This window comes from Bombus fervidus, chromosome 12 (assembly GCF_041682495.2).
Source record: "Bombus fervidus isolate BK054 chromosome 12, iyBomFerv1, whole genome shotgun sequence".
Classification (NCBI taxonomy): Eukaryota; Metazoa; Arthropoda; class Insecta; order Hymenoptera; family Apidae; genus Bombus; species Bombus fervidus.
In genome coordinates, this window is record NC_091528.1 from 1,071,150 (window position 1) to 1,083,743 (window position 12,594).

General features: G+C 33.8%; 2 protein-coding genes and 1 long non-coding RNA gene across 5 annotated transcripts in view; 1 reads left to right on the forward strand and 2 right to left on the reverse strand.

Moving 5' to 3' along the window:
- Positions 1 to 12,594, reverse strand: part of LOC139992943 (furin-like protease 1) — a 355,294-nt gene that overhangs the window by 277,066 nt on the left and 65,634 nt on the right. The window lies entirely within an intron of this gene.
- Nachra7 (nicotinic acetylcholine receptor alpha7 subunit) overlaps positions 1 to 12,594 on the reverse strand; it is a 161,753-nt gene that overhangs the window by 38,692 nt on the left and 110,467 nt on the right. For all 3 annotated transcript variants that reach the window (XM_072014269.1, XM_072014267.1, XM_072014268.1), the window contains one exon: positions 9,682 to 9,726. Coding sequence is in view for 2 of the 3 variants with exons in the window: in XM_072014267.1 (XP_071870368.1) it covers positions 9,682 to 9,726 (45 nt within the window). In the remaining variant the exon portion in view is untranslated. The remainder of the gene's footprint in view (positions 1 to 9,681; positions 9,727 to 12,594) is intronic.
- Positions 5,801 to 12,594, forward strand: part of LOC139992954 (uncharacterized) — a 61,394-nt gene continuing 54,600 nt past the window's right edge. Inside the window, exon 1 of the long non-coding RNA XR_011801253.1 lies at positions 5,801 to 6,225. This is a non-coding gene — a long non-coding RNA (uncharacterized lncRNA). The remainder of the gene's footprint in view (positions 6,226 to 12,594) is intronic.

A 12,594-nucleotide genomic window follows, 5' to 3' on the forward strand; every position in this document is an offset into this window, starting at 1 on the left:
ATACGTAGCAAGCAATATTCTTGTATATACATATCTTTGGAAGGAAATATTTTATGTTTAAGTTTCCATACTACTGTAAAATTTTATGTAACCCGTAGCGAATTTAATTCCATATTAAAGCAGTGAATAATACTACATAATAACATTTAAAAATACAAAGTTACATTCTTTTCACGTTCGATGCAATCCATGTTTTTAGTTTCTTAGTATAATTTTGTTTTCACAGCAATTCTACTTCGCTGTTTTGATAAATATATTCATTTAATTTTAATACCAAAAAATATGATTAATGAAACTTATTTTATTTCTAATTTTACGTTTTCGTGTCTTAAAGAATTAATTTAGTCTGCCAAATAATTTTCTTGAGCAATTTTCGACAACGCATTTCTTAATTTCATTGTGCCAAAATCGATATACATAAGTTGCGAACGGCGCTGTATTAGAACTTGATGTAAACGAGTGAACGTATTTACGAATTCAGGGAAGGAGCATGAAAGAGAAGAAGAGTTGAAGGAATTCCACAACTAAAACAATCATGTTTTCGACACATGTACCAGGGCAAACATACCATGTATCTAATTTTCTACTTTTAAAATCTGCAAGATATATTTTTGTAAATATTTAAGCTAGAACTAGCTTTGAAACTTAGAGAGTATGAAATTTTTACTTCTAATTCTTACTTTCATGTAAATTTGATCTATCTTTCAGTAGGTATTACAAACTTATTGTTAGTAGATATACAAAAACATGCGTAAGAATACTTCTAACTTGTATGGTGTATTTCCATCTATATGTTAGCAACCTGTGCAATTTCTAACATGTTTGTGCATGTGTGGTACATAAAGAGAAAAAGGAAAAGAAAAATAGCGATTCGTAAAACCGCTGAGTAACTCGGGACCAATGTAAGGCACGTCAAAGTGAAATTGAGCTTGGCACGTAGAGATGGGTTGTTTCGCGCCCCAAGTTTACAATTTTTCACGGTTTCGTACCTTGACGAATACCTGGCGAATTTTATTGAATCAAACACAATTCATTTAGCGCCCTTCCTGCTTCTTATTGAATTATGCCTTACGGTAGAACACCGAAGATTGTTAAGCGATAAATTAATATCGTACATGAAAATGGACGTCAATTGAAATAATGACCCGATCGTTTCTTGCATTTAGCATAATTACGATACGATTGAATTTCAGAGGAATACAGTTTCAACGGTGAGAAGATTGTTCACATAAAAAAGGAAATATGGAGATGAAGTAATAAATACTACGCGTTAATTATTAAAATTTCGTGAAATTCATATAGATATAGTTGGTTTATCTCCGAGCAGAAAACCGGAGACATTGGAAAATCGAGAAAATTTTAGGGTAAGTTGTCAGATAGGATGATGACGAGAAATGTCCAATTGCTAAGAGTCGCTGGCTCACACAAATTTCGTGGCAGAGAGCATGAAATTTTTAGAAATTACTAGTCACAGAGGAGCCGAATCGCGTGAATTTACGGCAAATAGGGTAAAATTTTGCACCTTCCGTTTACAATACATCACTGGCTTTTGATCAGGGACCACGAACTCACGGCGTAACTCAATTCTCGTTGAGAGCTAGTTAATACACTCTCGATTGCTTGTATGACCTGAATTTACCCCAAGTGCCACCGTATATGTATAAGGAATATTTGCTCGCTTCTCTGCGGATGCCAAACCGTTTGCAGGAAACATGCTTCTCTCTGAATAAATATCAGTAATATTAGCACGCTTGGTACTTCGCGTATGTACCTAGTTCATGAATCTTTGCGTTTTTCTGATTTTCTAATAAAATTTTCGACTTGTGTCCGGTTGGATAAAAACTTAATACTTTAATTTGTTCATAAGGTAATATTGTTAATACGTTATTATATAGATCAAAGTATCATTTTATAACGCGGCTGACGGATTTTGTTTATGTATATATATGTATGTTAGATTAGGAAAATGAAGTAATTTGATTTTCCTAAAAGCTTTTTCAATATACATGTTTTTCATAAGAGTTAAATGAGTGTTTGCTTAATACTATCCTCCCAAGAGTAATAAGATGTATCAATCGAATATAAAAAGGAGAAATCCTAAAAATAGAAAGAAAAAATGGAAAAATAAAAAAGGCACAAGATTCACGTACCGTATTGAGATTTTATTATAATTAAAAGATATTATAATAATGATTGAGATTTATAATTAAAATTACTATAGAAGCAACTGTGAAAGAAGAAAAAATCATAAGAATAATCGTATGAGAAAATTACAGATAATCGCGTTCGAAATCTTTATCAATGAAAGACTATGCAATTGGGTTTAATTTAACTTTCATTTAAACGAAATTCTAAGGATGAAACTTTCTGGAACTTATCTTTGATCTCCATTTACTGATAATCCTTTTAGAAATCCCTTTTAGGATCCCTTTAAATCAAGAAAATCACTCATACTATATAGCAGCGATGCATCAATGATCATGACTTTATATTAACCGCATCTATAAACTTTAATTAATGTTAAACATGACAGAAGATTATACTGAGATTTTTGCGAAATGTTTTTTATCATTCATGAATGAATTAATAAAATAAATTTTCATCGTGTATTTTAAAACAGCTTCTCTAATATCAAATTTTTGCAGTTTCTAAAGATACCAATTACAATACATAGGGTAACATCCGAATGACAGTAGTTTTTTAATCAAATATGTATGCAATATATAAAGCGAATACACGCTGATCCGCGCCAATAACATATCAGCCCGATAAGGTGCCCTCAGCGGATTACTAGAGAATATCAGTCCGTCTCAATTGACAGTGGCAGGCACATTAACGAACCTAATCAAACGAGGATTCTAGCTGCCTGTGGTGCTTCTGACTCATCTCGTCCTGTCATTGATAGCTGTTAGTTGGCAGCAGCAATTGCATATTCGCTGTGTGCATAGTATACAAATGAAATGAACTAATTGAAAATCATCTTCGATTCGTCGCACCTTTAAAAATAGAAGGTTGACAACAATTAAGTATTTTAAAATACAAGTATCCAATACGACCGGATATTAGGAATGAAAAATCGATAACCAGCTTTTATTCGGCGTTACACGAGCCTAAACAAAAATTTAAGAAGCGTAAACAATGAATGCCGAAAATAATAAAAATTCTTAATGAATTACATCTCTAAAGCTATGATAAAACGGTAGGGTTTTGTATAAAACTGAATATCATTTACCACACATTCTGTTGGAAAATCTCTTACACGGGCTAAGCCTAGCGGATTATTCTTTTATGAAAACAAGGAAGAAGAAAGGAAAGAAAGAAGGAAAACTTGTTTTCGTCGTTATAGGGGACACTGTACGAGGCAGGTTGAGTAGCTGAACTTCTTTTTCCTCTCTCCAATCCCTCGGTCCATCTTTCCTACTCATCTCTCTTAGGTGAACGCACAAAACTGGGGTGAGAAACGGAAATAGGGACGCGATGGAGGCTAACAGAAGGGTGAAGCGAAGCGAGGGACGCATAGTGAGATAGTAAAGAGGGAAAGAGAGTGCACCTAGCGCTGACTTCGCTCATAATACCATAGAGCCGTTAAAGCTCACAGACACGCGAGCACTCCGCCTACTCGAGTCGTGCTCCACTCTTTTCTAGTGGAGGCCAAGAAGTTACACCCTACCGAGAAGTTCGTTTCTGCAATCGTGGATTTTCACGTAACTATGTATGTCCCGCTACGACTGTGTTAGGCGAATGCACTTCAGCCTTGCCTCGGAACTACTTCGTTGATGTCCCGATCGAAGCGCTTCTGAATTCTGAATTCGCTAAAGTAGGCTAGTACCTACCTCGTGAAACTAATTTGACCAGAAAACATTTTTCTACCATTGACAGCATAAGAACTAAAGAAGGTGAAGCGTTTCGTGCCGAGAAAAATGCTGCTTGTTCTATTTAAACTGAAGATCGGAGAACCCATTTTCTCTGACATATCGTGACTAGACTGCAGATGTTTATGCATTTATGGGTATCGTAAAAGTGCAGGAACGTACGGAACGTACATAAAATGCAAGCTAATAAATTATTAAAAAAAAAAAGAATTCTAAATACAAATCGAAAAAAGTAATGATAAAATATATGAAAATATAATTTGTTTCCTTTATGAAATTAGAATATGACGATTGACAAATTTCATTAGCCGTAAACTCTTGGAAATCGTGTTAAATCAAGAGACGGACGAGATATTTCTGAAATAATAAAACGGTCCTGCCGAATTCAATAATCAATTCCCCCAATCAAATTTGATGAATCTGATGTAGTATTAAAATTCCAATTACGATGGAAATTACAAGACGAGCTTCTCAAACTCTATAGCCGATAAATTCGATATCAATTAGGCCATAGTGCATCCTTGATGGTTAATTGAATTACATGCATCTTAGTACATCGTCTACAAGTGTTTTTGCTCGTTTAAGTAACAGCACTCGACTGGTTGGAATAATTGCATCGAATCCTTTTATATCTTGCCACATTTTTACTGTTAAAAATACCGAAATTTTGTGTAACGATTACATGGCTGCAATGCAAACCTTAATTGAATGCATAAATATTTGCTCTATGTATGAGTATTGTGTAATATATTGGATTTAATGGACGTGTAGTAAATGTTCAATAAGATATAACGAGTTTGTGCATATACGTTTTCTGTTGGCAAGATTTATGTCCATTTATTATATACTCGTTACAATTTTTACACTTTGCACGTTCCTGGAAATCTTCTAAGCTTCATATATATTGTTTTTGTTTGAAGTGATTTAGAATCTGAACAGCAGTAATGGAACACTGTGAAACTTTTTCTATGTACAAGGAAACACCTTTCTCTATTGTAGGATTTTAGTAAGTTTGAAAAATTGTTTCAGAAATTCATTCGACATTTGAGTATAAATAAAATAGTACTTGTTAACAATTAACATAAATGTACGAATTTTATATGTCATATTTAAGAATAAGAAAGTAATTCAAATATAATATTCTCTAAATTTTAATAAAGATAAGAGTAATAAAATAGAAATCCTATTTTTGAAATCTTATTTCAAAGATACAAGAATAAGCGAAATTTTTTCGAGTACATTTGACTTAGATATTGACTTAGATATTGACTTAGATACACAAGAAATTGCAAAATACATTAACCTATGTGAAATACATAGATGATCATTTTTCAATTTAATACATCTTATCGCTTTATATCTATTGATTCCTTTGCACTATCGATTATAAATTTGCACAGTAACAAGATTAAAACTAATAAGCAATTACAACATATGCTGTGTAACTAGCATTTAGCTTGCTAGGCTGCGATCAACTAATTTTGCCTCAAAAGTCAAACCAACATCTTTACATATGCAAATCGAATTAAGAAATGCATATTATTCAATAAAATTGTACATATAATTCATTAAAAAAATCGAAAAATTTGAAAATAAATTTATAAGCAATAATAGTTACTTGTACTTAATAAGTAATTTAAATAATATTATAATTGGTATAATTAGTGTTGTCTAAATGTCATGCATAGATGGGGAACTAGAAATAGTGCCAAACGCACTGTCGTTTCCCGCGCTTCGCGTCATAATAGTGGTGAGAGGCACTGCTTGAAAGAATCGATCAAAATAAAGAAAAAAGTAATAGTCGAAGGTCAAATAACCAAGAATTCCGAGAATGTAAATGTTTGCCTTATTAATTACGAGAAACAACGTCGTGTCGTGTTGACGTTCGCGTATCAACAAATGCCGGCGATATACTCGATTAGGCGGTTTTTCTTAACCTCGTTTTCATTGCGTGACGACGTAAACTGATGCTTCGTGTCGAATGAGTTTTTGATACGTTCGAAATTTATTTCATAGATCAGTTAAAGTCGATACTGTGGTAAAGTGCTTATATGTACAATCACGAACAATAATAACTCAAAAGATTTTTTCTATTTTTATATATACGTATAGTGTAGTGTAACCTAATGTAATATATTCTTGTCGGTCCTCGTATATTTACTGGAAATATAGAGTTTACAGGTTAAAATTGTACAGTGTCCGAATCTTTTTGTGGCCGACTGCATATATGTACTTGCGTTGATTTCGCGAATAATAATTGTAAGAAAGAAGAAAGAAACACGAAAGATGAACGCGACAGCAGCTGACCTGAAAATCTGATGATGCATTCGATCAATTAGTGAACATTATTTTGGTGAGTTATATTATTCATATCATTTGCCTATGAATTTTAAAGCTACGAAAGCACGATATTTATATGCGTGTTTTACTACGAGCTGAGATTTATATAGGTTATGTTCATATTTCCTATTTCTTATAAATCATACTTCTTTTTCATCTGCAAGGAACTGAATGATTTGGAATCTGCTTCTATAGTCAATTTCTAGATATCGATAAAATTACCACACTAGACACACAATGTTTCTTTTTTCTCTAATATCGGGGTTATCGGAAAGTCCTTCTTGTCAGCGAGATTTTTTCGCTTAATCTGTCCCCTGTGTATGATTGATTGCGATGGGAAACTCAGGGAAAGGAACTTAAACATTTCTTTGACGTCAAACGTAAAAACAGTGTAACAGATTCTGGATGATCGTTTCATTAAAAAATTGTTTTCGTATACATATTCTAAGTCAACAATTATTTTGTCGGTATTCTAGTCGTCTAAGATTGTAATTACGGTATAAATACGACATTATGGGTGTACTGTAAATGCATTCGAGTCTTTAATAACTAATCAATGTACGACCAGCTGACATGGAATCCCTTGCACATATGCAAATTACGGGACACTTGGTGCATGTTCGCTTAATACGTATTTCTCGCGTGCCAATGTGGTGAGAACTCGGGAATATGGTACGTACCTTTGCATTCCCTATCCTATGATCTCAATGAAAACTATGCAAATGCGACGTAACAGTAGTTGATATAGATTCACGGAGAATTAGCAGGATTTGAAGACGAAGTACATAATATTGTACTTAACGTTTTCACATTACCTCGCACTTTCGTCAAGTCCCTTCGTATCATATCTTTATTTGCAAAATTGAACCAGTATTGTTGTTTTAAAATGGTAATTGATTTTATTAATATCGTCTACGAAAATTGTTTCTTGTTGATTACTATCTGCGTATCCAAATTTTAATATTGAAAGTTTTTGATTGATTATATCAAGGTTTCCAATTTTTCAACATATTGATTTTTGTTTCTGAAGGGTAATAATTTAAATGGAAAATAGATAGTTTAGTTACTATTTTGTATTATTTCCCCAAGTTTTCAACGTTCATATTAAGGAAGGTATATATTAAAGCAGGTACTCTACTATTTCCACATAATTGCATAAGTCAGAAGTTATACACTGACAGAAGAGCATTTGGATTCGATCGTCCTATTCTTCTTTGCTGAAATACAAATATATTTGATAGAAATGCTATCAGGAAATATGTAGGACGTGGTTTCGATATGTGAAAACGTCAAACATATCTTGAATATCTCGAAGTCTTATCTCGGAGTTGTTGAATATCTCAGTGACTTACATTCAAAAAGATATCAGGCGCTGCAAGTCAAGTGCAGCTGTGCATTAGGTTCTCTCTTATACTACGTGCACTTGACATCCAAAGGTAGGCGAAAAAGATTAAAAAGCGACGAACAAATACTTTCCATTTGTTTATGTACGCTTGCGTTTCTTTTAGTAAAAAGAGTACGTGTAATACGCGGATTGAAAGTGAGAATTGTTCTTAAAGAGGAAAGAAATAATCTAGGTCGTTTAACTTCGTGTGGAATTTATTTAAAAAAAAATCAGAACTTGTATATTACGTTAATCTATTTGCATGTAATCATTTACATTGTGCTTTAAAATTAATGGTATATTATCTAATATACTTAATGAATGATTACAACGTTTCATGTGTCAGATATAGGGATTATTATTCCAGCGAAATAAAATCTCAAATTAAAACAGTTTCTGTTTCCAATCGTCACAATATGGTCCTGTTTTTTATTGCTATTAAGTTACAATTAAATTGCGATATGAATATGCATAAGAATTCTACTATTCCATAAACGAAGAAATCTCCAAAATTAAGTCTACGCGTGCCCTGGATATTTGTAATCATCTATTCAGTTTCAATCCATCTATCGAAAACAGCTCACGTCCGATGATGTCAAAATCATCGTTCTATTTGTAATCGTTCGTTCAATTTATCAACGTCCCAGATCATCTTAAATATTAATCTCTGAATCGTCGAACGACAATCAGTGGCAGGGGATTTGAGGATGGAACGGTGCTTCTGTCTCGTTTTAATTGTTAACATAGGTCGCGGGAATGGCCGGTCGATTTGTCAATCGGGCAAAACATCATCGTCGAATCGTTAACTGTGAATTTGGGTCATCGTAAAGCCGTTCATGGCGCAGCTTGATAGAGGTGGATGAGGGCGAGGATTGACGAGGCATAAGCCGTTGGAAATGAGCAACGACAAGCGTTTTAAAGTGCGGTTCGAAACCTCCTGAAAGGAAATATTACGGTAGTCTACCCTAATAAGGGTGCGCCACTTCAGCCACCTTAGTGAGAGTACCTGTTGCCCGTGACTCTATTAATATTGTAGTTCCAGTTGATAAGAATCTATTATGATCACGATTCGAACTTCGAAATAATGTCACGTGATATTTCCTCTATCGAATTGTAGGATATTCTCATGGAATTCACTCGTTGGTTCTAGCACTGTCGCTTTATTATATCGGTAGGAATTCGTGCGTTTTATGATAATCGAAGATAGCGATCGACTTTTGTAATCCATTATGATCAAGCATTCGAACTTTAAAACAATATCACGAGTTATTTTACCAAGTTCTAGATGTCGAAGATATTCGCGTAGAATTAACACCGTTGGAAACTTTATTAAATGGTTTGAAATTTGTGCAATGCATATATACGGTAGTCAAGGACCGTGATTAATTCGGCCAGGACTTTCTTGCACAATAATTTATTGATTAATAGTAGTAGTTTATTCATTTCAGCTCATTGGCCGAGAAATTAGGCTTGGTTACATAAATTACAATATAGACATTATCCTTATCCCACATTATGCTGAACTTGCTTTATATAATTATTTCTTTGATCACTTTTTGATTAATAGTATTAATTCAAATGTGCAGCAATGTCACATGTTTGTCTATTTGGAAAATCGATTGAAGTATTCGGCATTTCGCGTAAGTCACATGTTAAATACGAATCTTATGACTTGTATATGTTGCAATATTAAATTAATGATCTCTTCAAATTGTTATATCATTGATCAGGCTAAATTGTTTCGGGTACCCTTTAATATATTTTCCTTGTAACGTGAAATATCTTTCTTGTAATGAATTTGATTTCATTTCCGTTTGTTGAGTAACAGAAAGTTCTATTATTACGAGATCACAGAACGATCCAATTATTTCAATCTTATGAGTGGAATTTTTCCTGGATTTTCTTTATTTTCCAATTCTGCATCCACAAACGTGAGAGAAATTGTTAATTATTTCTCTATTTTCATTGTAATTATTGTGTGAAATTAGCTCGTCAAATTTCTAATTTGATAGAACCTTTCGATATGTATGTATATTTATAAATATCGATAAGTATTGGTAATATGTATGTAAAAAAAGGGCTCACCAATTTCAACCAGAGGTTTGTGATGAGCAATTGGTTCTTCTCGTCCTGAAACATAAAAAATATCAATTATACGTGATTGTTATTTTGGTACGGATAAATCATAGCAAAACATCGAATATTTCAAACTAAAACATTATTAACCATTTCATGTACAAAATTGTTTTAATTAACAGTAAGATAAAATGCTTTCAGATACATTTTGAGAGGTTTGAGAATCGTTCTAAAATACAAATGAAGTGTTTTTAGGGGTAGAAGGGACACAAAAACTAGAAAAGCAGATTTTGTAGCAAAACCTTGAAACAACAGAACTAAAGGGGGTCGTTTTAAACAACTGTTTTTGAAACTTCCACATTAATCCTATTTTTTCCATTTAAGAGAATACAAGAGAAATCTATTTTGTACCGTTGCTTCTCTATTCGCTGTAACAAACACAATCTGCTCAGAATTTCCTTAACGAACACGTTTTTCTTCCTGCCTCTGACGTCGATTTTATAAGCAGTTAAAGTATTTGCGAGAGAAGAAATAAAACTAATTATTTTGTGACGTAGAAGTTCTCTACTTTTCGGAAACGTCTTCGTTACTCGTTAGCTTATTTATCGAGCTCGGTCGGGATTACTAACTAGGTCGAGGCAATTAATAAAACGCAATAAGTTGGCTAACTCTGTCTTTATTCTTGACCAGTGATGAAAAGAAAAGAAAATCTCGACCGGTCATTAATAATGGCGGAAAATAGCTTCGCTCGTGGCTACAGGGTTTGACAATTATCTTGTAATCATTTATCGAATTTTGTACCGATTTATGATTTGGATCTTGTTGGATTTGTGAACGCCGCACTAATCGAAAGAAACAATTAAACGGTATGGTATACGCCGCAATATAATGTGTTCATAAAATCGATCAGTTCGTTAAAGCTTAGATACATGTTGGAGGTGTCTGAACAACTGAATTAACAGAAACTTGAGAAAACGACGATCTGAAACTTCCAGAGTCACTGGTGAAATCTTTTTCTTGGTAATATACGTTATTTTTCTACTTACCTTGTGTTTTATTTTTCAAATTTCTCATTCCCTGAAACATTTTCTCATTGTTATAATTTTTCTTACAATTTAGAAACAATGCCCTGTGGTAAAATTATTTTTACAGAAGTTTTTCTAAGTCCCAATTTCATCACAGTGAATTTCACGTTAGTATGATATTACCGAAGGGAAGCCCATGGAGGTATAGATTATTTTCTACCACTGCTCCATAGTAAACTCTAAAAAGTCACAAAAGTAAGTAGTTGGAACCGGAAAGGAAATATTCACAGTAGTCACAGAGTTCGAAAATGGCATCATACGAATGATTGGATCGAAACAAACAGTGTCTATTAGGTTGGATTATGGAATGGTCGAACAAAACTTAAGCTCGATTTATCGTTTGGTTTACCGCCGGATCGGTGTTTGTGATAATATTAGGCCAGACTTAAATTGACCTTAAGCTCTTTCGTGTATAGTAACGTTAGAGAAAATTAAGGACGACAAGGCTTTACCATGTAATAAATGTTTCTTTTAATCCGAAGATAATTGGTTTAAGTGGAAGCATTGGTATGTGGGAGCAAATGGAAAAGAGTTTTCATCGATGATGAGAATCTTGCAGCGGTTTCAAACTTTTGCTAACATAAACTACTCTATAACTTTCGATAACACTAAGTGCTTAAACAGGAACGTAGCTTAACGTAGCTTGACGTAGCTTAAGAGCTATGTGCTATAACTGAGGTAGATTAGTATAGTAAGTCTTGATATTTAATAAATTAGACAAACTTTGTTCATCTTGTTAGTCGATCTTAACCGAATGCTTTGGTATCATTATTAATTCGATCGATACCTCTTTATAATTACCTCACGAACTCAGTATGCTTTATCCTATTTATTTTCGTTAGCCGATTAATGATCAGTCGAGAATGATAAAATATGCTTATACTTTAAATCATACACGAATTATCTATGTATTTCTATTTTTGATGTTTTCTAATATCTGATCTAAAGCGATTTTCCAGCGTGTCTTTGCATCATATATCACAAAGGTAACAATCGGTGCTTCATCTTGCTTCTCAACGTCGCACACGGTGACAACCGGACGTTTCTCCAGTCTACTTCCATTTTCAAGAAAAGTACTGGAAGGTTAGTTTCGGGCTTATCCTTTTGCTCGGCCGTGTGATAAACTGTTTTTCGATAATTGGATCTTATCGTCTGCTCTCACCTCTTTCAAACAGCTCGTGGAAATCATTCGAAAAGTCCTCTAAATCCTTGCGGTTGTGCATTGCGCTTCCTGCATATTTAGAGTCTATTTAGAACTTTTCATTTATGCTGTAACGTTTTTATCGATTTCGAATTTTCCGAGTTACGGAGGGAACTGTATTAAGCTTAAAATGTAATTTTCCATGGATTCACAGGCTCGTAATATCTTACTTTTTATCGAATCATACAGTAAATTATTTTTCAATCCGCGAGGGCACGTTACGCCCCATATCACGATTTCGATGTCAAATCAATATGTATTTGATGTAAGTCGACGGAATAGGAAGGATAAATGAAATTTCTATCGCTTTACTAAAAATTCTTTGATGTTTTCTTTATGACCTCGTTCCTCCCCCTCGTTTTCATTTTCTCGTACTTGCAATCTGGCAAAGGGTCTTGGCCTTTTTTCGTTTTTTCCGTTGTTTTTCGAAATTTTCATGCTTTCCAAGGCAAAGTCTTGAAAGTTTAAGAAGATTATGGCTTCAACGTCACTGGACGTTTATCTTCGGATGGGGAGAGAGAGAGAAAAGAAAGAACTTTGACCACGACATAACAACACGAATAGGTCAGAATTGCCTTGGCTGGTAGGATCTTTGACTGACGAAAAACTCGTTTGTCTTTTGCTACGTTTTCTGTG